The following is a 20,996-nucleotide window of genomic DNA, read 5'->3' as shown; positions in this document are numbered from 1 at the left end:
CTATAGGCTATACCTATGTAGGGCTTTGTCGAAGAATAGTCAAGTCATTTTCCAGAATTTCAACTAATGAGCCATAAAATGGACTCTTGAGTCAGGTAAATATTATAAGTGGGTTAAAATGAGCAGGCAATTATGCTTCCAAGAAAAACTATCAAGATGCGAATTGAATCTACATGACGTGTTCTCTTTTTCTGTGGCTGGCATGAGCAAAACCATACTTCCTTACCTTGACCAGGCCTCCCTGTTTGGTGAGGTAACCTTCTTTGGTGCCCAGCTGAAAAAGAAAAGCACTGGATGAAGCCCAGAACTGTCACAACAGGAGGTTTGTCCTTCCTTTCCTGTCCTATTTTTAAATGAAGAATGTTTGCATTTGATCTTTAAATTACTGTCTATTTTTCACCTAGGCACTTGAAAAGCTTCCAGTGCTGTGAGAGATTGTTTTCAGATTGGATCTACCCGCGTCATTGGGTAGCTACTAACTCTAGTTAGCAATTTGCAAACAGTAAACCACATCGTTTCACTTATAAAAGCCCGTGTTTGTCAGTGTGTCATGTGAAATCCAGCTGTTTGGATTGTTACAGGGTTATTAGCACATAAACACGCACACATCTATTGTCAATACGTTTGGGAGACTGGATTAAGAAAACAAGGATGTTTTTACTTCAGGGCTTCCCAGAGTCTGTATTATGCTAATACACTTTGTAAATTTTTAACCCAGAGTCTGTATTATGCTAATACACTTTGTAAATTTTTAAGAGGGAACCTTAGAAACAGCATTTTTACCATTTATTTTATCACATAATCCTCTTCCCCAGCTCCCACACTCTCTTGAGATCCATGTTCCGAGAAACAGACTGTCAGGAGTGTAGATTTATTTACACCTGATTTATCCAAAATGACTTTGAAATAAGAATGAGCCAGTTATTTTAACTTATGTTGTCATTAATTTAAAGGTAAAAACAACAGCACACACTTAGCTAGCACCAATGAATTACAAGGAAGGGTGGAGAATTGTGTGAAGAGAAATTTGCATAAGACAAGTAGCCTAACATCAAACAATCTATCATTTCATAAATTCCAGAAGAAATTCAATTCCTAGTAGAATATTTTGTTCAAATGTGATGTCATCATATGTCTTAGTAAGAAACAAAATTAACAAAAATTGGGAAGTGATTTGGTTGACACCAAGGTTCTTTCTATGGTAATTTCCAGAATATTTTTTCTGAGGTGAATTCTCCCTACCAAATAAAAAGAGGAACAACCATCTCTACCACAATAAAAAGAGTTAAAGCAGGAAATAAGCAAATACTTCATTTAAAATCTTAAGATATAAAATTAAGGATAAACTACCCAAATGTTCACTTAAATAATATTAATCAATATTAGTGAATTTGATATCTCATAATCAGTGTGATTTATTTTGACATTAAAGAAATTGAATTGACACAATTGAGTTTAGGTGTTATGGAAGGGCAAAAAGTAATTATTTGGGGCTTCTACAGGTTAAAACCTGTAGAGGCAAAATAACTAGGAGTAAATGGTTACATAAAAGATCCTGATAGAATTATTTACTGAAATCAAGCTAGGGAATAATCCCATCTTACCTCCACCCAAACAATATAATATAAGTGTAGTATTTTTCTAAGGTTTTGATAGATAAGTGGAAGGCTGCATGGGAAAGCACTGAGACTATTAATTTTATTCAGGGTCTCAAGATGATAAGAAAGTAAATAATTATAGAGCAGATTTATCTTTAAAAATCTATGATCTGTAACAGAAAAACTGTTTATAAGAGCCCCCATTGGGGTACCATCTAAATGTTCAAAAACAAAGGACTATCCTTTCTGCCATCCTACCTACCTACTTGTCTCCCAGCCTTAAATGTAGTCAGAAGCCAACAGGTCAGGTAAAGCAAGGCAGGCATTGATGTGTGTGTGGAGGGCTTTCAAGCACCTTAGTACAAGGTAGTGGAGCCCAAGCAGGGCACAGGGAGCCTCTGTATGGACAACGGCGGTGACGGTGGCAGCAGCAGCTGTGTGCGAGGCATTGAAGCCTGGCAGGGTGTGAAGGGCTTCTGCCTGAAGGGGTGGATTGGGCAGCTACTGCACAGTTTCAGAGCCAAGTTGGGCTAGGTAGGCATCTGTAGTTAGGGTGGGAGCAGCAGTGGCCTGGAACTGGGCATTGAAGCATGACTGGGTGATTGGAGTGTCGGGGTAGGGGTTGGGTAGTAGAAACAGTGATGGGAGATTCCTTATATTCAATTGATCATCCCATAAGTAAGTGTACTGACGATGATAAGATCCGTATTTTCTCACTGTGGAGAAGGGAAAAAACTAGAATGAACTTTGTGGTATTGGAAGTATTGTTGTGAACTCATGGATGGATGAATGAATCGATAGATAAATACAGATGTAAAAGTATGTATGTGTACATGTGTGTATACATACATATCTTCCCAGCTCTGCTCACTGAGTGGGCTGGGAGAGCGACATCCCAATAACAATAAGCACATAGTACCTAGATGTTGATTTCCAAAGTGCTATTCTGAGGAAACAGAGCAGGGTTTCTTGGAGAAATAGCTGGTTCTAGAGCAGCGTACAAAGAAAGAACAAGATAAGTCTGAATCATCCTGCTATTCAGAAAGTAAGAAAGTTCTTAAAGAATTTTGAGGCTAGGCCAGGCACAGAGGCTCACAACTATAATCCCAGCACTTTGGGAGGCCGAAGCATAAGGATTGCTTGAGCCCAGCAGTTCGATACCAGCCTGGTTAAAAATGGTGAAACCTTGACTCTACAAAAAACAAAACAAAACAAAACAAAAACAAATATTAGCTAGGAGTGGTGGTGCACACCCGTAGTACCTGCTACTCAGGTGGCTGAGGAGGGAGAGTCACCTGAACCCAGGAGGTCGAGGCTTCATGAGCCGTGATCACACCACTGTACTCCAGCCTGGGAGACAGAGTGCACAGCGACAAAAAAAAAAAAAAAAAAAAAAAAAGGAATTTTGAGGTCGTATGAACACAGACACCATTGAAAGGGCTCTTTCCCCAACTGACCAAATCAGAGAAATTTTGAAGGATCAAAATAAATAATGATAGTTAGGATTATAACCATTTGATATAAAATGACTGAAAATTTTGAAGAATAAAAAGCTTTTCCTTACGGTAGAATGACAACCAATAAATGTAAAAAGGAATAAGAGAATCAGAGAGTCACCATTTGATAACAATCACAGTAATGATTAAAACAGCCAAGAAACATCAGTAAATGCTAAAATTGGCGAGTAAAAATTTAATAAGCAACAGAATATTCTTATAGTCTCAAACAACCTCTCCCCAAATATTTTTTAATAACAAAGGGAATATGGTGACTTTAGAGTGAAGAAACCTGGTGGACACCACTTAAGGAATCAAACACACCATAGTGGGACAGATTGCAATTGTGTTATGTCTGAGAGGATGCAGTGAGGAGCACAAACAAAGCATACTTTTGTGGTATTTATACCCAACATGAAAAAACCTGTATCTAATCATGATTCAATATCATATAAACCAAAGTTGGGGAGCAATTTACAAAATAACTGGCCTTTAAGTTTCAGATGTGTCAAAGTCACCAAATTAAGGAAAAACTGAGGACGTGTTCCAAAGTGAAAAATATTCCAGAGACAGGACAGATAAGTGCAACTTGTGCTTGAGAACTGGATCCTTTTACTCTGAAGGACCTTACTGAGAAAACTAGTGAAGCTTGAATGAGATCTGTGGATGAAACAGTGGCACGGCCTCAATGTTAATTTTCTAGTTTGAAAGGCTCTATGTGGTCATGTAGGCAAATGCCGTTATTTTTGGAAACACACACTGAATTATTCAGGGTGATAGGGCATCATGTAGGCAATTTACTCTCAAATGGCTTGGGGAAAACCAAGTTCTGTGTACTATTCTAGCAATTATTCTGTAACTTTGACATTATTTCAAATAAAAAAGCATGTAAAAACGTAATAATGGATTAACTGAATAAACTGATATACCCAAATAATGGGATATTATGGAATTTGTTTAATGGTGTTTTAGAAAACTAAGTAATTACATGAAAAAAATGCTAAATATATAGTTAATTAAACAAGAATATTACAACTCTACAATGAAGAGCTCATTATTTTACGTGTGTGTGTGTGTGTGTGTGTGTATACACACACACACACAAAAGACTGGAAGGATAAACAACAAAATATTAAACCTGAGAAGAGTTTCAAAAACGAAATACTGGAAAAGGGCAATATGCAAGGAAAGTGTCCAAGAAAAGGAACTACAAAATGTGTCAAAGATTACAGAATAAAAAGAGAAAGATATTGCCAAAGCTAAGGAAACAGAATTTTTAGAAGGAGGGAGTTGTTAAAAATGTCAAATACCACAAAAGGGAAGCTAAGGAAACTAACATTTTAGATAGGACCTATTATGTCAGGAACTTGAACTATATTAATTTCAATCTCTACCAACCAACTAATTGGTATTTCACATTTAACATGTCCAAAATAGAGCTCTTCTTTCTCATCCCCTTAACCCACCCCTCCAGCAGAGTCGGTCTTCTCAGTAAATAGCAGGGCTTCTCTGCCGTGACTCTGCTACTCTTTCTTTCATGTATCACATTCAATCCATGTGCAATAATCTTTTTTTAAACAAGCTCAGAAGGTAAAGAATTTTTATGTTATGCACAAAAAGTACTATTGAGATTTTTGGGCAAGATAATTCTTTACCACTCTTTGAAGAATAGTTGGCCTCTGATCACTGTTGGGAAACAATTCTCTACAGGTCTCTTGTGTTTCCAAATGTCTTATGGGCAAGGCATTAACAGCTCTTTGTTGCAGACTGATATTTAAAGCATGCTTATACAAGCAGCCTTGGAATATAGAAATATTTCCCTTCAGAGCAAAAGACATGTCTACTGATCATTAGAAAAGATTTGGGTTCCCAAGGCTCAGGAGTCCTCTCCTGTAGGGCAACCCATTATGGATATCAACTGGCCCTTTCAATGTTGCCCTTTGGGAACTTCGACTCAGCACAGGGAAGTAGCACAAATACTGATATCCTAGCTCTTGCTCTTCCTGTGAATAACAAACTGTTTTTCATCTCTTACCTAGAAGTCTTGTGTCATCCATCAGCATCCATGAAACTGTAGCAGGCTAACTTGTTAGCTTGCAAGCAGGGTAAAGTCAGACTCTTCATGGCTCTTGACACTCACTCATGATAGTAGTGTTGCAAAGCATTGCACCAGCAGAAACACTCATATTTCTAAATGTTCAGCTGGGAGGTGCTGCTCTTTGAAAACTCCATTGCCTTATGTGATCTGACCCCTCATTACCTCAATAATCTCACCTTCTACAACTTTTCCTCTAGCTCACTTCGTCCCATAATTCTGACCTTCTTTCTAGCCTTTGAAACACCTCAATTTAGTTCCCACTCCAGGGCTTTTGTACCATTTCCTCTGCCTGCAGCACTCTTTCCACATCTTGACATGAATCACACTCCTTCCCTTCAGTGAAATCTCTTACTAATGGTTCCTCCTCACAGAGGCCTCCCCTGCTTCCCTCTTCTCCCCTTATCCTACTTTTTCTTTTCATGATGTATTACCATCTGGTATTAGATTACTGCATTGATTATTGTCTGTGATCTTCACTAGAATGTAAGCTCAGTGAGGGGAGGAGGACCATTGTCAAAATCACTGCCAAACTCCCAGTGCTTAAAACAGTTATGAGTGTATTGGAAAAACTTTTAAAAAACAGTTTGTTTAATAAATGAATTAATTAAATTTAATACTATCATGGGAACTCAATGCTATGTTGTTTATGAGACATAAATAGCAATTTCCCCAAATGCAGTTAGTAAAAGATGTTAAACAGTTTTACACAATCATCTGCATTTCTGGGCAGTGGGGCATCTTTCACTTTCACTTCAAACAAGAAGTTCTTTTAATTCTCTTCCTCCACTGCTAAACCTTGAGCCAGAACTACACCCCAAAAGGAAAATGCAGAAGTCTGAAAACCCTCAGGGCTCTCAGACTGGAGATGGAGGTGCAGCATCATGTAGCCATTTGGGGTAGCAAATGAAGGCTTAGAACTTGTGTTTGATAAGGGACAAGAGCATTCTGATCAGACCAAAACTCTTTCCCCAGTTATGCTGGTCCAGTCATCAATGATTTCTCAATAAGAAGTAATGAGAAACATTTCAGATCCTCTAGGAAACCTTTACAGGTTTTTTTGTCCATAGTGATGTACAATCAACTTCATAAGCTTGTCATTATACAGTGTGAGTTCAAGTCATTGTCAATCAATCACTCACCACTATCTTAAAAACTCCATTTTAAAAGAGGTGAATCCATCTGATAGCTGGAGTGAGCAAAGAAGGTAAGTAACAAGGTTTCTAGAATGTGCTTTAAAGAGGCTTATTTCTGCATAAGGATACTATATCTTCTGCTCACACCAATCTCACAAATTAGGTATTATCTGTATTTTATTGCTGATAAAGAACACACTTAGTAGGATATGGTTTGATTGACCTTGAGTGGAGACCTTTAGGGGAAGTGTAGCAGAAGAGAATGTGAAGTTAAACTAACAGTGCAAATGAAATAGATGTTGAAGTGACTGGTGACCTACATTAAGGGTAAGAATGGGTAAAGAGGAAATTATGAAGGGACTTGTCAACTGGAAAACAAGAATTTGTTGCAGAGTAGATCTTGATTTGTTCTTTGCTCTTTTCTGCCTTTGGACTATTTATTGTCTTGTGCTCCTAAATTTCTCAAGTTCTGAGTTATGATGCCTTCTCCCCCACTTCTAACAAAGCCAAAATAACTTTCTCAGTCAATTTTCAGGATTTTTGTTTCTGAGGAGATGTAGCACTGCAATGAAAATGTAAGATGTGCCATGAGCCAGACTAGGCTGTAAAGCTGCAAGGACAAGCAATGATTCATGTCCTTAGATGTTTCTGGCTGGTGGGGAGGGCAGAGAGATGTGAAGGTAATTAGCCCACAGCATGGTAATTTTAGAATAAAGGCAAACAGAGGGTGCTCTGGAGCACAGAAGAGGAGTGTTGTAAAAGAAGCTAGAGGGGGTGAAGAAAGCCTTCCTGGAAGATACTGATCCCTGATAGCAGTCTTGAGGGATGAGTAGATAGCAATGGTGTTGGCAGCATTTCAGATGCAGGGACAGGAGAAAGACAGGTTTCACAGTGTGAGTGTGGGAGTAGCATGAGATGAAGACAGAGAGCCAAGCAGGGTCCAGGTGGGCCATGAAGACAAACAACACCACCAAAGGATGTAAAGCAGAGGTCACATGGCAAGGCTTCTTTTTAAGAAAGATCTCTCTGGTCAAGGGTAGAGAAAAGTACTGCAGATATAGAAAGTCACACTTATTTTAATGTAATTTGTAGCTGAATGTCTTCAAGTGATTATTTTTCAAGTGTCATGATTACTATCCAGAATTAGTTCTTGATATTTATTTGGGTATTATCTTCTTCATCATCTGCCCAAATTGAGGTTTCTAATACCAGTATTCAGCAAACAAGGAAGAGACAACAAATAGAAGAGCCTTCAGAATAATGAAGGGAAAGGGGTGTTGGAGAGGAACCTCTGCAGAGTCACAGTTCACAAAACAAATGTAAACAGATTCTTGGACAAACAATGAGTGCCCCAGTTGCACTGAAACTGAACAATGGCTCACGTTGCAAAGAAGCACAAGTGTTTTCTGTCTGTAAACCTTAGTCAGTAAAGGAAAAAAGCCAGACAAAATAATACACTGAGTTTTTATAGTAAAGGTGGAGAATATTTGTCTTCCATAGGTAGTTGAAATATTAAAAATATATATTTTCTTAATATAAGAAAATTGTAGAAGAAAACAGTTTAGTAAACCATGTCAATGCAAACTTCTCTTTCCCATTCTACTATGAAGTGGTTTGATTAACTAAGGACAGAGATTTAAGTTCCATTTTCTAAGTATTTAAAATCCTATTACTATTGTATTGCTTTCATTTGTTCGTTTTGAGACAAGGTCTCACTCTGTAACCCAGACTGGAGTGCGGTGGTGCAATCACAGCTCTCTGCAGCCTCAGCCTCCTTGACTCAAGTGATCCTTCCACCTTAGCCTCCTGAGTAGCTGGGACTACAGGTGCATGCCACCATGCCCAGTTAATATTTTTAAAAGCTTGTTGTAGAGATGTTTTTGTTGCTCAGGCTGGTCTCCAACACCTGGGCTCAAGCAATTCTCTTACCTCAGCCTCCCAAAGTGTTGGGTTTACAGGCATGAACCACCATGTCCAGCTGCCTTGTAATTTTTATGATCGACCCAGGACCAGATGATCTGAGTCATAGGCTTCAAATCTTACATTCCTTTCCAAGTTTTATATTCCAAGCTAGAATTTTTATGTGAACAAATACACTCTTATTAACTTTTATTGAACTCGATTGATTTTAGACAGTGAGAGAGCTTGTGGTGACATTGAAGGTCACTTACAGAAGGTGCTGTGGGCACAAGGTCATTTTCTGTTCTTCCTGTCTGCATTGCTGTGTGAACCCGAACAGACTCATAAATGGAGGGTTCTTCCACTTTTCTTGGGTAGGGATGTTTTAGAACCATCAGAGTGCCTGAATGAAGACAAAAAGTATATAATCGAACAGTGTTCTCAGAAGGAAGGTCCAAACGCTAACTGGATAACTGTGGCTCGATTGGAAAGTCTTTTATTTTTTTCATGTATTCCCTCACTCATTTTCTCAACATTATCAAACATCAATTAGGTATCAGGCACTTAAGCTGGACACTGACATATAAAGCTTGATGGAGATGCTCCTTGGCCTCCTGGTGCTCAGAACTGGTAACAGATATGATCGTTTAAATGAACAGGGTGATGAGACCAATGGCAGCCATGTGAGTGAAGCATGATGATGGTCCCTAGACTGCCTGAAGAACCTTTCCATGAAAGGATTCAGGACAGCTTTCGTAAAGGAGGTGACGTTTGACTTAGATCTTAAGTAGTAACTGGAAGTTTCCCAGGAAGGCTTTATGAAAGCCATGAAAACAAGACTAAACAAACGCACGGGGATAGAGGAAGATCTATTCCATTGCCCTTATTTTTGCCAGTTTCAGAATAAACTTGTAACAAATTAGTGGATTTCAAAAAAGTGAGCATTCTCCCTACTCTCTGATACTACCCAGTTAATGAGAGTAACCAAGCAAAGTCTTCGCATTACTAAGTGAACATGACCTGAACAAGCTGGTGCTCACAAGTGATTGCCTCCCCTTCCACCTGGAGGGGGAGCCTTCAGGCAGAAAAAGGGCTCAGCCCAGGGGGCCAGGAATAGGGGGCTGGGGAACTTTGTTCCAAGGGCTCAGAGCAGTTCTGAGTCTATGCTTCTGACATTTCCTTCTTGAAATCCTTCCCTCAATCAATCAGTCAATCAGAAACTAACTACAAAAAGAGGCAACTTAAGGGGATTTTTTTTTTCTTCCTTGCTATGGTTTCTTGCTTTTAATTTTACTAGGGTCTTTTCTACAGCAGGCCTAAGATTGTACCAGAGATGGAAGAGATGTAAAGAATTCAGCAATTCATTCAACGAATATTTACAGAGCTTTGCACTGTGCCAGGCACTTGTCTAGGTACTGGGAATACAACAGCAAACAAAGGAGTTTAAATGCTCTTATGGAGCTTATGTTCTAGGTAGAGGAGACAGAAAAAAATTTAAAAAAATATTTTATGTGTGAGAAGTGCTATGGAAAAAATGAATAGGGCATGGTAAAGGGATAGAGAATAAAAAAGGTGGGTTTGGGAGAGGGTGACATTTTCCAAGAGTCATAAGGAAGGGCGTCTGAAAATATTTGAAAGATTCTGGAAAGTAGAGAACCTGAATTAGAGTAAGAGAGAGAAAATGAAAAATATCTCCTCTGTGGTTAAAAAACACCCTAATGTTAATGATAAATCTACACAAAACAGGCCGGGCGCAGTGGCTCAGGCCTGTAATCCCAGCACCTTGGAAGACAAAGGCGGGTGTATCACGAGGTCAGGAGATCGAGAGCATCCTAGCTAACATAGTGAAACCCTGTCTCTACTAAAATACAAAAGAAAGAAAGAAAGAAAGAAAGAAGAAAGAAAGAGAGAGAGAGAGAGAAAGAAAGAAAGAAAGAAAGAAAGAAAGAAAGAAAGAAAGAAAGAAAGAAAGAAAGAAAGAAAGAAGGAAAGAAAGAAAGAAAGAAAGGAAGGAAGGAAGAAAGAGTTGGGCGTGGTGGCAGGCACCTGTAGTCTCAGCTACTCAGGAGGCTGAGGCAGGGAAACTGCTTGAACCCGGGAGGCGGGGGTTGCAGTGAGCTGAGATCACACCACTACACTCCAGCCTGGGCGACAGAGAGACTCTGTCTCAAAAAAAAAAAGAAAAATCTACACAAAACAAAATCCTTCTGTGATACTTGAGTACATGCAATATCTAACTGCAAACACAGAGCTGTGGCTTTTGACACTTGGGCCCAGATAAGGTGCTGCTGTAAAATGAAAAGCTGTTGAGAAAAGCCAGAAGAGGGTGTCTGATCTCGACCTCAGAGAAGAATGAAAGCCTCCAGCCCTTCCTCTTTCTGCCTCTCATTGGCATTGCAGCATGGGGATCACAATGAAAAATGGATTTCGCCATTATCAGAACGGTCCCATTCTTGTACATTGTCTGTGCTCTCTTTTGTCGATGTGATCTTCCCATAAGAACAGAGCCAGTCATATGAAGAGAAGGGGTGGACTACAGTTTTACAGTCAGAATGAAAAAAGCAGTACCTATATCAAGAGTAGCCGCTGTGCAGACTCAGGGGCTCTGTGAACACAGTGCTCACATTGCAGATGCATGGTAAATTCAGCGCTGGCTCCTACCCCTAAGAAACACTCCCAGTGATGTGCCTCATAGTCACTCTGGACCCTTGGAAAGAGCACTGGATGCACAGGCAGAGGAACAGGGTTCAATTGTCACTACTGCCATTCAGTACTTATTGGCCTTAGACAACCATGACAAGCTTCTGCTCCTTTTCTGACTAGTGAGAATAACTATGCTTCTTTCAGAAGGCACCAAATAAATGTTGGTGGGAAAATTATAACATATTAGATATTATTATTCTTTGACAGAACATTTTTAAATCCTTAAATAAAATTTGAATGATTGCATCTTTGGGGACATGAATTTTGAAATCTTAAAAAAGACCTACATGCAATATTCTGCTAGGAATAAAAATGGTGGTAGTCAGTAATCACTACTTGTGATTACTAGAGTTAAATTGGTGCCTCTTAAACACTTTCACCCTGCAGAAGAGGAGAGGGGAATTGAAGCCTAGGGATCAAAGCAGCTCCCAAATTAGATACATTTTGAACTCATATGCTTTATCTTCAAAGTTGATGCTTAATTTTCATTCTACTTCATATATTTAATACTTAATATGAAAACAATGCTTTAAATGACACTCCAGAAAGATGTACTCACTTGATATGACCAGACACACACTTCACATAATAATACCTGTGTTAATTTTTTTTTTTTTTTTTTGAGGTGGAATCTTGCTCTGTCACCCAGGCTGGAGTGCGGTGTCACGATCTCGGCTCACAGCAACCTCTGCCTCCTGGCTTCAAGCAATTCTCCTGCCTCTGCCTCCCGAGTAGCTGGTATTACAGGCATCTACCACCACACCTGGCTAATTTTTGTATTTTCAGTAGAGATGGGGTTTCGCCATGTTGGCCAGACTGGTCTCGAACTCCTGACCTCAGGTGATCCACCCACCTCGGCCTCCCAAAGTGTTGGGATTACAGGCGTGAGCCACCGTGCCTGGCCTAATTTTTTATTGCTATTGTAACAAATTCCCACAAACATAATAGCTTAAAACAACTCAAATTTATCATCTTACAGTTCTGGAAGTCAGAAGTTCGAAATGGGTCTCACTAGTCTAAAACTGGCAAGGCTGCTTTCCTAGTGGAGGCTCTAGGGAGGATTCATTCCTTTGCATTTTCCAGCTTTGAAAGGTGCCCTCATGTCTTGACTTGTGGCCATATTCCTCTGTCTTCAAAACCAGTAACAGCCAGTCAGATCCTTCTCCTGCTGCCATCTTTCTGGTTCTCCCTCTTCTGGCTCCCTACTACTTATAAGGACCCTGTCAATTACAATGGTCTCACTTAGACAATCTAGGATAATCTCCCCACCCCAAAGTTATCTGATCAGCTGCTTTTATACCATCTGCAAATTTAATTCCCTCTTGCCATGTAACAATATATTACAGGTCCAGGGAGACATGTGCACATCTTTGTGGGGGCATTATTCTGCTACCACAGTATCAGTCCCTGTAGGAGAAATGGCTGCCGGGGCCAGTTGTGCTGCAGGGTAAGGATCTCTGGGCTGGGCTACTGCCTGAGCCTGCAGTGCTGTTACCTCTTGGTATTAGAGAGCCACTGCCTTTCCAACGTGTGCATTTCCAACCTCTGTGAGCCTCTTCAGCCCACATATGGGTCAAATTTATCTTTGTATCCATACTACCTGATACAGTTTCTGACATAATGAAGGCAGATGAGTAAATGAATTAATGAATGAATGTTACAGTAATGCAAGCTTGAGCCAGGAAAGAGCCTGGGATGAACCAGCCTCCCAGGTCCACAATTCTCCAGACCTAGGGCAAGAAAGGACAACAATCGCAGGCACAGCTCTTCAAATCTCTAGTGGAGGAACCCAAATTCTATTTTGAAAATCTCCTCTAAAGTTTAATTCAACAAGAGTAAAACAAAGGAAAATGGTATTGAGTCAACCAGGAGAGTAGATCTGACTGTAGATTGATTTTAACTAGTAACCCCACAAATGAGGCTAAACTAAATTGTGAGATGAAGAAGATGACAATGTACTTATAAAATGGCAACTTATATGGATACAAATCTGGTGTCCTAGAAGACAGTTCTCCTTAGCTGACTATTCTTGCCCAAGGAAAAGCCAATATATGGACTTCTTGGCATGGCTGTGAGGTTTAATGATTTCCCCTTCTGCAGAGATTATACCTCCCAGTGTGCAGAGATAGATTCCCTACAACCATGTAATACCCCCAGACCTGGCCCTGCCTTCGAACACCTGATCTGGTCACACTAATTGGATTCAATTCTTGGGTATCCACTTAATTACTTCTCTAGAGAGAAGGTCCACCAACTTCAGTTTCTGAACTACACGAAGTAGACTATTGTTTCCTGCCTTTGACATGAAACCTGATTTCAGAAAGACTGGGTGGAGGTACACTTCTGAGACGATCACAGCTGAATTAAGACAGACATATCAATTGACTGAAAGCCTCAGAGTTGCCATGATTACTAAGCAGATTCCTTGTTGTCTCTTGGTTGTTCAACTTGCCCTTAAATTCTGGGAGGGTATATTGTTAATATCCTTTTCAAAAATTCTGCTCCTGGGCCAGGCACGGTGGCTCACGCCTGTAATCCCAGCACTTTGGGAGGCCAAGGCGGGCGGATCACAAGGTCAGGAGATCGAGACCATCCTGACTAACATGGTGAAACCCCATCTTTACTAAAAAAGAAAATATAAAAAATTAGCCGGGCGTGGAGGCACACATCTGTAGTCCCAGCTACTCGGGAGGCTGAGGCAGGAGAATTGCTTGAACCTGGAAGGCAGAGGTTGCAGTGAGCCGAAATCATGCCACTGCACTCCAGCCTGGGCGACAGAGTGAGACTCTATCACAAAAAGAAAAAAAATTCTGCTCCTGTTCTCCTGTTCTTGTACCCTACTCACTTAAAAACAAAATCAAAAACAAGACAAAAGAAAAAAAAAAAACAACAGCTAGCCAGGTTGATTTCTGTCATTTCCAATCAAAAGAAACTTAGCCGGGCGCAATGGCTCATGCCTGTAATCCCAGCACTTTCGGAGGACGAGGGGGGCGGATCACGAGGTCAGGAGATCAAGACCATCCTGGCCAACAGATGAAACCCCATCTCTACTACAAATACAAAAATTAGCTGGACAATAGTGGCGCGTGCCTGTAATCCCAGCTACTTGGGAGGCTGAGGCAGGAGAATTGCTTGAACCAGGGAGTCAGAGGTTGCAGTGAGCCGAGATGGCACCACTGCACTGCAGCCTGGCAACAGAGTGAGACTCTGTCTCAAAACAAACAAACAAACTTAACTACTACAAACAAACAAACTTAACTTCTGTGGCTACCACAGACTCTTAATACTCTGCATCCAAGGTCCAAGATAGTGTCTCAGCTTGGGATGAAAGGGACTCTGATTTACTGAGATTCAGACCAAATGAACTCCAGGACTCAACTGGGAGATTTAGAAAAAGGCAACAGGAGGCAGGGGTAGCAGAGCAAGAAGAGGGAGGAAGACCAGTAACCACAGGCCTTGGAAACTTGGCTGTAAGTTTCACTTCAGTTTCTGAACTACGTAAAGGTGACTATTTTTTCCTGCCTTTGACATGAAACCTGGTTTCAGCCATGCTTAGTGGAGGTACATTTTTGAGATGATCAGAGCTGGACCGCAGCAGGCATTTCCGTTTACTTTGACTGAATGGTAACTCTGTGTAAGAGTTACATACATAACTATATGCAATAATATGAAATTACATTGAAGGACCCTTTATCTTGTATTCCAGCAGAAATTCAGAAAGAGAGTAAAAACAGTCTCAATTCTTAGGCATTGGTTTGGTATCTGAAATAGAGTGTAGCACAGGGCACACAAAACTCCTAAAGAAAGACTTTTGTTTAGAGTATTTATTTTATGCAAGGAGGTCAGTGCTTATTCATCAGGTACCCCAGCTATCCTGTAAGGTGTTTGAAGGCAAGAATAATATCTGATTTATCTTTCTATATTATCAGTGGCTCACAGTGCCATTTCACTCAAAACACTTTGTTGAATTAAATTAAAATCAGATCATGTCCATTCATGTTTCATTACTGCCCTCAGGTTCAGAAAACAAGCTCTGAAACGGGCATAATGAGTTCCTCTCTCCCCTCCTTCCAATAAGAAGTAGATTTCTTGGGGTTGGCAGGAGAGAATAGGGTTATTCAAGATCTTTTTCCTTCCTTCTTTGCCACCTGCTTTGCAAATGGACTTTAAGCCATGTTCATTTACATGTGAAGGGGCTTTAATATTTAATTTCCACTCTAATAGGGTGAAGTGCATTGAACTAGGAGAGGCATAGCAGTTAGTCAGTGTAGGAGAAAATTCTGTTCAAATATCCAAGTCAAGTCACTCTTTCTGGAGTGCTCACTTGATTCTACCACTTATGTAAGTCCACTATGGAAATGGATTAAAGTTTGAAGAGAACATCACAAATATTTGACAAATGCAAATTCAATTGTCCCTAAACTAACTCTTCATGATTTATCAAAGAACGTACAGCTTTTGCATAGAATCTGATGGAATTAAAAACCATAAAAGGGTTTTATTAAATATAAATAATAATTATTAAATACTTATACTATGCTAAGAATCATTCCAAATGTCCTATGTGCCTAATTTCACTCAATCTTCACAATAAGTCATAAAAGTATGAGCTACGACCACCAAATCAGTTTCGTAAGATGATGAAACTGAAGCTCAGAAAGATTATATAACTTGCCTGAGGAGACACGCAGAGCCGGCAAATGGCAGAGGCTGGAGTTGAAACTTAGAATTCGTGTGTTTACTCATTATACCATAATTATTCTCAGGCTCAATGTAGTCACCATGGAAACCTCTAGGGCATGTGAACTACTGTGCTCTCTTGTGGGCAAGAGTTGACACGTATAAATCAAAGTTTGAAGAAATGGATTCTTTAGGAGGCAGCTTGAGGAAAGGAGATGTGAGTTTTTGCTTCCCCATTTCTAACCAGGCCTCAGTTTCTTCATTTATAAAGGAAAAATGCAAAAGTCCCTGAGCTCCCTTTCAACTCTAACATCCTGTAAATCTAGTTAAGCAGACAGGCCCAAATAAGGGGAAAAAAACATCGAGAAGCTTAGTTACCAAATGCTTGTACTGCTTCCTGTAAATGTACAATATTCATTTGAAATACTTTGTTCCTGCTGTCATTTGATCTTACCTCTCATTTTCCCTTTCTTTCAGTTTCTCATTCAAACTTTAACTTTTATTTTACCTTGTTATACTTAGATAGGCTGTTTGATATCCTTGCCGGAGAGACATGACTAAGATGAACCTGAATATTTGGGGGGATGTTTTCTTGTCAGCCTTTTTATGTTTTAAAATTTCCTCTAGTATAATTTCTGAAATAGCAATTAGTGTAAATAAAATGGGAATAACAATAAATACAAAGGCAGAGGTTAAAGTTGATTCACACTCTTTAGAACAATAGGTTGACTTCATGTACCAAACACATTATTATAGACTTTAAAGAAGATATAAAGAAGAAACTGAGGGATAGGACTAAGACACGTGTTATAGCCCAACCATATCCTACAATCATTCTATTATATTATTGTGGCAAGACTTCTTCTAAATTCATTTAAGGCCACGCTGTGCCATGGCAGCAATGTATTGCAGTGCCACTGTGGGACGAGTTTCAAGAGATAGCAAGATGCGTGGAAAGCATCTATGCTTCAGGACCAGGTTAGCCCAGATTCCAATATCAGCTCTGAATTCTTCTAAATCCATTTAAGGCCATGCTGTACCATGGCAACAATCTATTGCTACTGTGGGACCAGTTTCAGAAGATAGCAAGGTGCATGGAAAGCATCTATGCTTTAGAACCAGATTAGCCCAGATTCCAATCTCAGCCCTAATGTTTACCAGCAGTAAAAACTGGGGCAAGTAACTTATAACCTCTGAGTTTTCATTTCCTCATCTGCAAATAGACCGTTGTATGCATTATTGTGGGTGGTTGAGATGAAATAAGTTGATGTAGGTGAATGCCTGGAAACTAGCAAACACTAAAAATGTTGGCCTTAATTCCCTTCTCAGCTGCTTTTTCCTTTTTCAAACAAAACTCATCTATCAACTGAGAACATTTTGTATTTTTGGCAAACATAAACTAAAGAAGTTTGGCAAAATTCTAAGCTGTCACTAGTTGTTTTCTGAAGAATCACCCAGTTCTCAAATTAAAATTAATTTTAACCACATTATTTAAAAATGCCACCTGGGTAGTGTCACAAAATTAAATAATAATAGCAGTAGCAGTTGTCAAAAGATTGGGAATCCCCATATCAAAACAAAAAGAGAAATGGAGATTTGACATTTACAAAAAAAATAAGATGACATCTTTAACACTGAGAACCAATTATTATAAAGGATAAGCACAAACATAGAACTTAACTTGTATTATACTTTTGCATGCCAGTTAGGTGATTACAGTCACAACACAATATAATAAATTGTACATGGCAATTTCATGTTAAGAATTATTGAAATATAAACAAAAGGTAATGGTAAAAGTAATTTTTTTGTTCTAATCATATTTAGACATTTAAGCATAAAGATAAATGCCATCCACATTTTCAAGACTATATATATGAAACTTAGCTAATTATAAGAGGATATGACAAAATTAATAATAGACCAAACATATTTATACTAATAAAAAAGTTTCTCAAATTTTCAAATCTATTTGAGTTTAGTTTAGAGTTCGTGCACAGACATGAATATGTTTTATTTGATATCCTACTATTAAGACAGAAAAACTCCAACCTGCCTGCCCACTGAGGTGGAGCCTTAGGAAGTCCGTGCCCTTTGCAGCGGGGAGGAGCCTGGCCCTTCCTCTTCCTGTGAGGAACATAGAATTCAAACTGTTCGGCAGGCAGCGCTCTAGCAGGGATCCTGGCTAGGCCCTCTTTTCTTTCTTTTCATCCAATAAAACCCTGCTTCACTCACCCTTCAAACCATCTGCAAGCCTAAATTTTTGTGTCTGTGGGATGGAGAGGGACCCAATCTTTAGCTGAACTAAGGAAAAGTACTGCAACACTATCACAAATGAAAGGCAAATTCTGAATTTAATCATCACTGAGCATACATGCAACACAAAACATCATTTCAAATTATGCTTTTATAAACTTTGAAAGTTAAAATTGTCACAAGTTTGCTAGTTTTGGTGTTGCCATAAAAAACTGCAATGCAGGCATTGGGAATGGGGCATCTGATATATTGTGGACATGATTAGTACTTATTTTTTCAGGTCCTGGGACACAGCAGGAAGCAAAGCTGACAAAAATCCCTTTCTTCTTGGAGTTTCCAGACTAGTGTGGAAAAAGAAGTATTTTTTAAAAAATAAGTGAATTATATATGTCAGAAGGTAAAAGGGCCATTGAGAAAAATAAAGCAAGAGAGTACATTGTATATCTCTATCATGTACTCAGGAAATTATTAGGTTTTGACAATTGGAAGTATCTTAAGAGTGTTTATGAGTATTGATAAAAAGAAATTAGAGTGAACAGAAACTTTAATGGAGATTAGAGAGATGAAATAGAGATTATGACAAGGGAAAGGGAAATTATCATAACATACTCTTAAAGTTGGCAAGAGGCTTAGATGTTGCTTAGGAAATCCTTGCTTTTCAGATTAGCAAACAGAAATCCTAAAAGTGTAAAGAGTAGGGAATAGGAAAAAAAAGATATCTTAAAATAGCATTAATCCCCTTAGGTCAACACTTTTATCTATTTTGAGTGCAAAGATTTTCTTATGACCCAGAATCAAATATTCTGGGTTTCACTCTACTGAAGGCATTATATATAACTGCAAGGCAAAAGTGTAAAGTTTTGGTTATTTGGATATCATTTATGTTGCCCTCAAAGGTAGATAAATGTATTATAAGAAAGTCTCTCTTTAATAAACTTACCCTCTAGGCCCTGCAGGGTGAGGCTGGGCCTGCATTGGGTCTGACTGACAGGAGTGGCCTGAAATATCCAATTCTAGTCCTTCTCATTCTGGTAATCTGAAGTTGAGAGCCCTGGGAGGGGCTTGTCCATTGTGTGGACAAATGCTTTTCCTGGTGATGTTAATCAAACATAAACTATAAGAAGTATTCGTACTTCATCTAATGGTGAACATGAAATCATTAGCCTGAAGATCTGCTGATCACTGGGAGCCAATACTAGGAGCCCATGCTTAAAGGAACAAGAAGAAAAGGCCTATTTTTAGAAGGTGGCATCTCAGGTTCCATTCACCATTCTTTATAGTCTGCAATGCTGACTCTGTAACCTCGAGGACTTTCTGGGCTTACAAGTCATCATGACTTGAACACATTATCTTGTTTCCCAAGGCCTATTACTCCCAGAGGGGCAAGATTTGAACACTCATCTGTCATGGGTTTTGCCTGTTGTTCCTAGCCCTGATGGCTTTCCCTTCATCTGGCTGGGACAGATAAGAGGAATAAAGCTAGCGGACTCTAACTCAAGGGCAGGAAGCCAGCAAGTCAAATGCATATCCATCAGCACCAGGGGCTGGAAGCAGGAATTCAAACAGCAGCAAATTCTTCATTGGGTAATGAGTAGAACAGGGGAGAGGCAGTGGAGAGGATAAAAATATTAGGTTCCTGAGTTATATTGTAATAAATAAAATGATAATTATAGTCAAGATAATAATATAGCAAGTTTGAGTTTTAGAGTAATTACTGTAGAAGTCTGGATTACAAATCCTTACAATCCCTAATGCATTAATCATAAGGCTTCTTTACTCAGAACAGTGTTAGTTACAAGGAAGCTTATCATTGTCCCAAATGCAATATCAAAACATCTTTATTTTGGAGCATCCTTAGGTGATCCTCTTGCCTAGTGATTGGATCAGTGCCAGAAAGGTTCAACCAGAAAGCACTGCATTCACTTTGATCTTAAATGTTTTGAAATCTGCCAGTAGGCAGAATATATATCTTTTCCCTAACTTGGAGTAGGTCAGGAAGGAGCACAGGGAATGATCAAAGAAGTTGAAAATAGAGCCTAGGAGAAGAGTTTAAAAGAAGGGAGCTGTCTTTGGTTGGAGGAAAAAGAGAAAGCAGAAAAATGGCAACGCTAGTGGCTTCGAAGGCTACAAAGAGTTCTTACATAGAGTTATCCATTTATTCATTTATTTATTCACCCAAAATGCCCTGCAATGGGCCAGGACCTGGCAGATATGAAAGACAAAAATTAGAGGTACACAAAACAAAGCCCTGGCTTTAAAAATCTCCTCTCCATTGCCTGTGACCAATAACTGAACAAAATCAAGTATAGAATTGGATGCAAGTAGGAAAGGAGACTGAAGTGAAGGGATTTGAGAAACTGAAATGCTTGCCAAGGCCAAGGTAGCAATGGAAATAAATATACCTCCACTGGCCATTTGTTCATGAGAACAACTGCTTGTTAAATGGTGAAGTAATTTTCAAGGTTGATTGGGAGAATATATACCAGAAGAAAGAAGGGAAAAAAGGTTATAACTTCAGTTTGTAGTTTGGATTATTCTGTCTTAGGCTTGGTGTAGTCAGTATAAAGCAGAGCAACAATTTTCCAGTTTTCCACTGTGCACTTTATGTATACTAGACACTGTCTGAGTCACATCAGAGACAATCCATGCCATATAAATAGCAGAAAAGACAGAAGCCAATGATGCCACCTCTTCCCACCACACTGAAGTTAACAGAAAGCCCACTGGCAAGTTTGCCAAGAAAACACATATGTTCAAACTTATGGTAACCGGTTGTGTTATTAAGTCTTGAGTTCCTCTTGTGCCACAGGTTCTTGGAATTTCCTAGTCTTTGATTAACTGAGATTTATCATTATTTAGGACAAAAGTGTTGTGATTCTATATCACAAATACAGGTATGATCTTTACTTCATTAAAATAATATAAATAAACAAGATATTCAATCTTAGATAATTCAAGTGCCAAGATAGACTGTTTTTTGTGTTTATTCTTTAAACACGAATTTTCTGCTTTAATTCTCTTACCAGTCAAACAGGACAATTCAAGCTTTTCCAGCTATAATTAAGTCTAGCTTAAAATCTTATTTAAAAAACTGTGACAATAGAAACAGAATTTTATAACTCAGGAGAGCACT

General features: G+C 39.1%; 1 protein-coding gene across 2 annotated transcripts in view; it reads right to left on the bottom strand.

Annotated features, from left to right (window-relative positions):
- DAPP1 (dual adaptor of phosphotyrosine and 3-phosphoinositides 1) overlaps positions 1 to 20,996 on the bottom strand; it is a 53,535-nt gene that overhangs the window by 8,352 nt on the left and 24,187 nt on the right. For both annotated transcript variants that reach the window (XM_025385270.1, XM_025385271.1), the window contains exons 4-5: positions 8,497 to 8,627; positions 227 to 274 (exon numbers count right to left, since the gene is read on the bottom strand). In XM_025385270.1, coding sequence (XP_025241055.1) covers positions 227 to 274; positions 8,497 to 8,627 — 179 coding nt within the window. The remainder of the gene's footprint in view (positions 1 to 226; positions 275 to 8,496; positions 8,628 to 20,996) is intronic.

The sequence above is a fragment of the Theropithecus gelada genome, chromosome 5 (assembly GCF_003255815.1).
Source record: "Theropithecus gelada isolate Dixy chromosome 5, Tgel_1.0, whole genome shotgun sequence".
Classification (NCBI taxonomy): domain Eukaryota; kingdom Metazoa; phylum Chordata; class Mammalia; order Primates; family Cercopithecidae; genus Theropithecus; species Theropithecus gelada.
The sequence above is the reverse complement of the archived record's forward strand: the minus strand, read 5'-3'. Positions and strand labels throughout refer to the sequence as shown.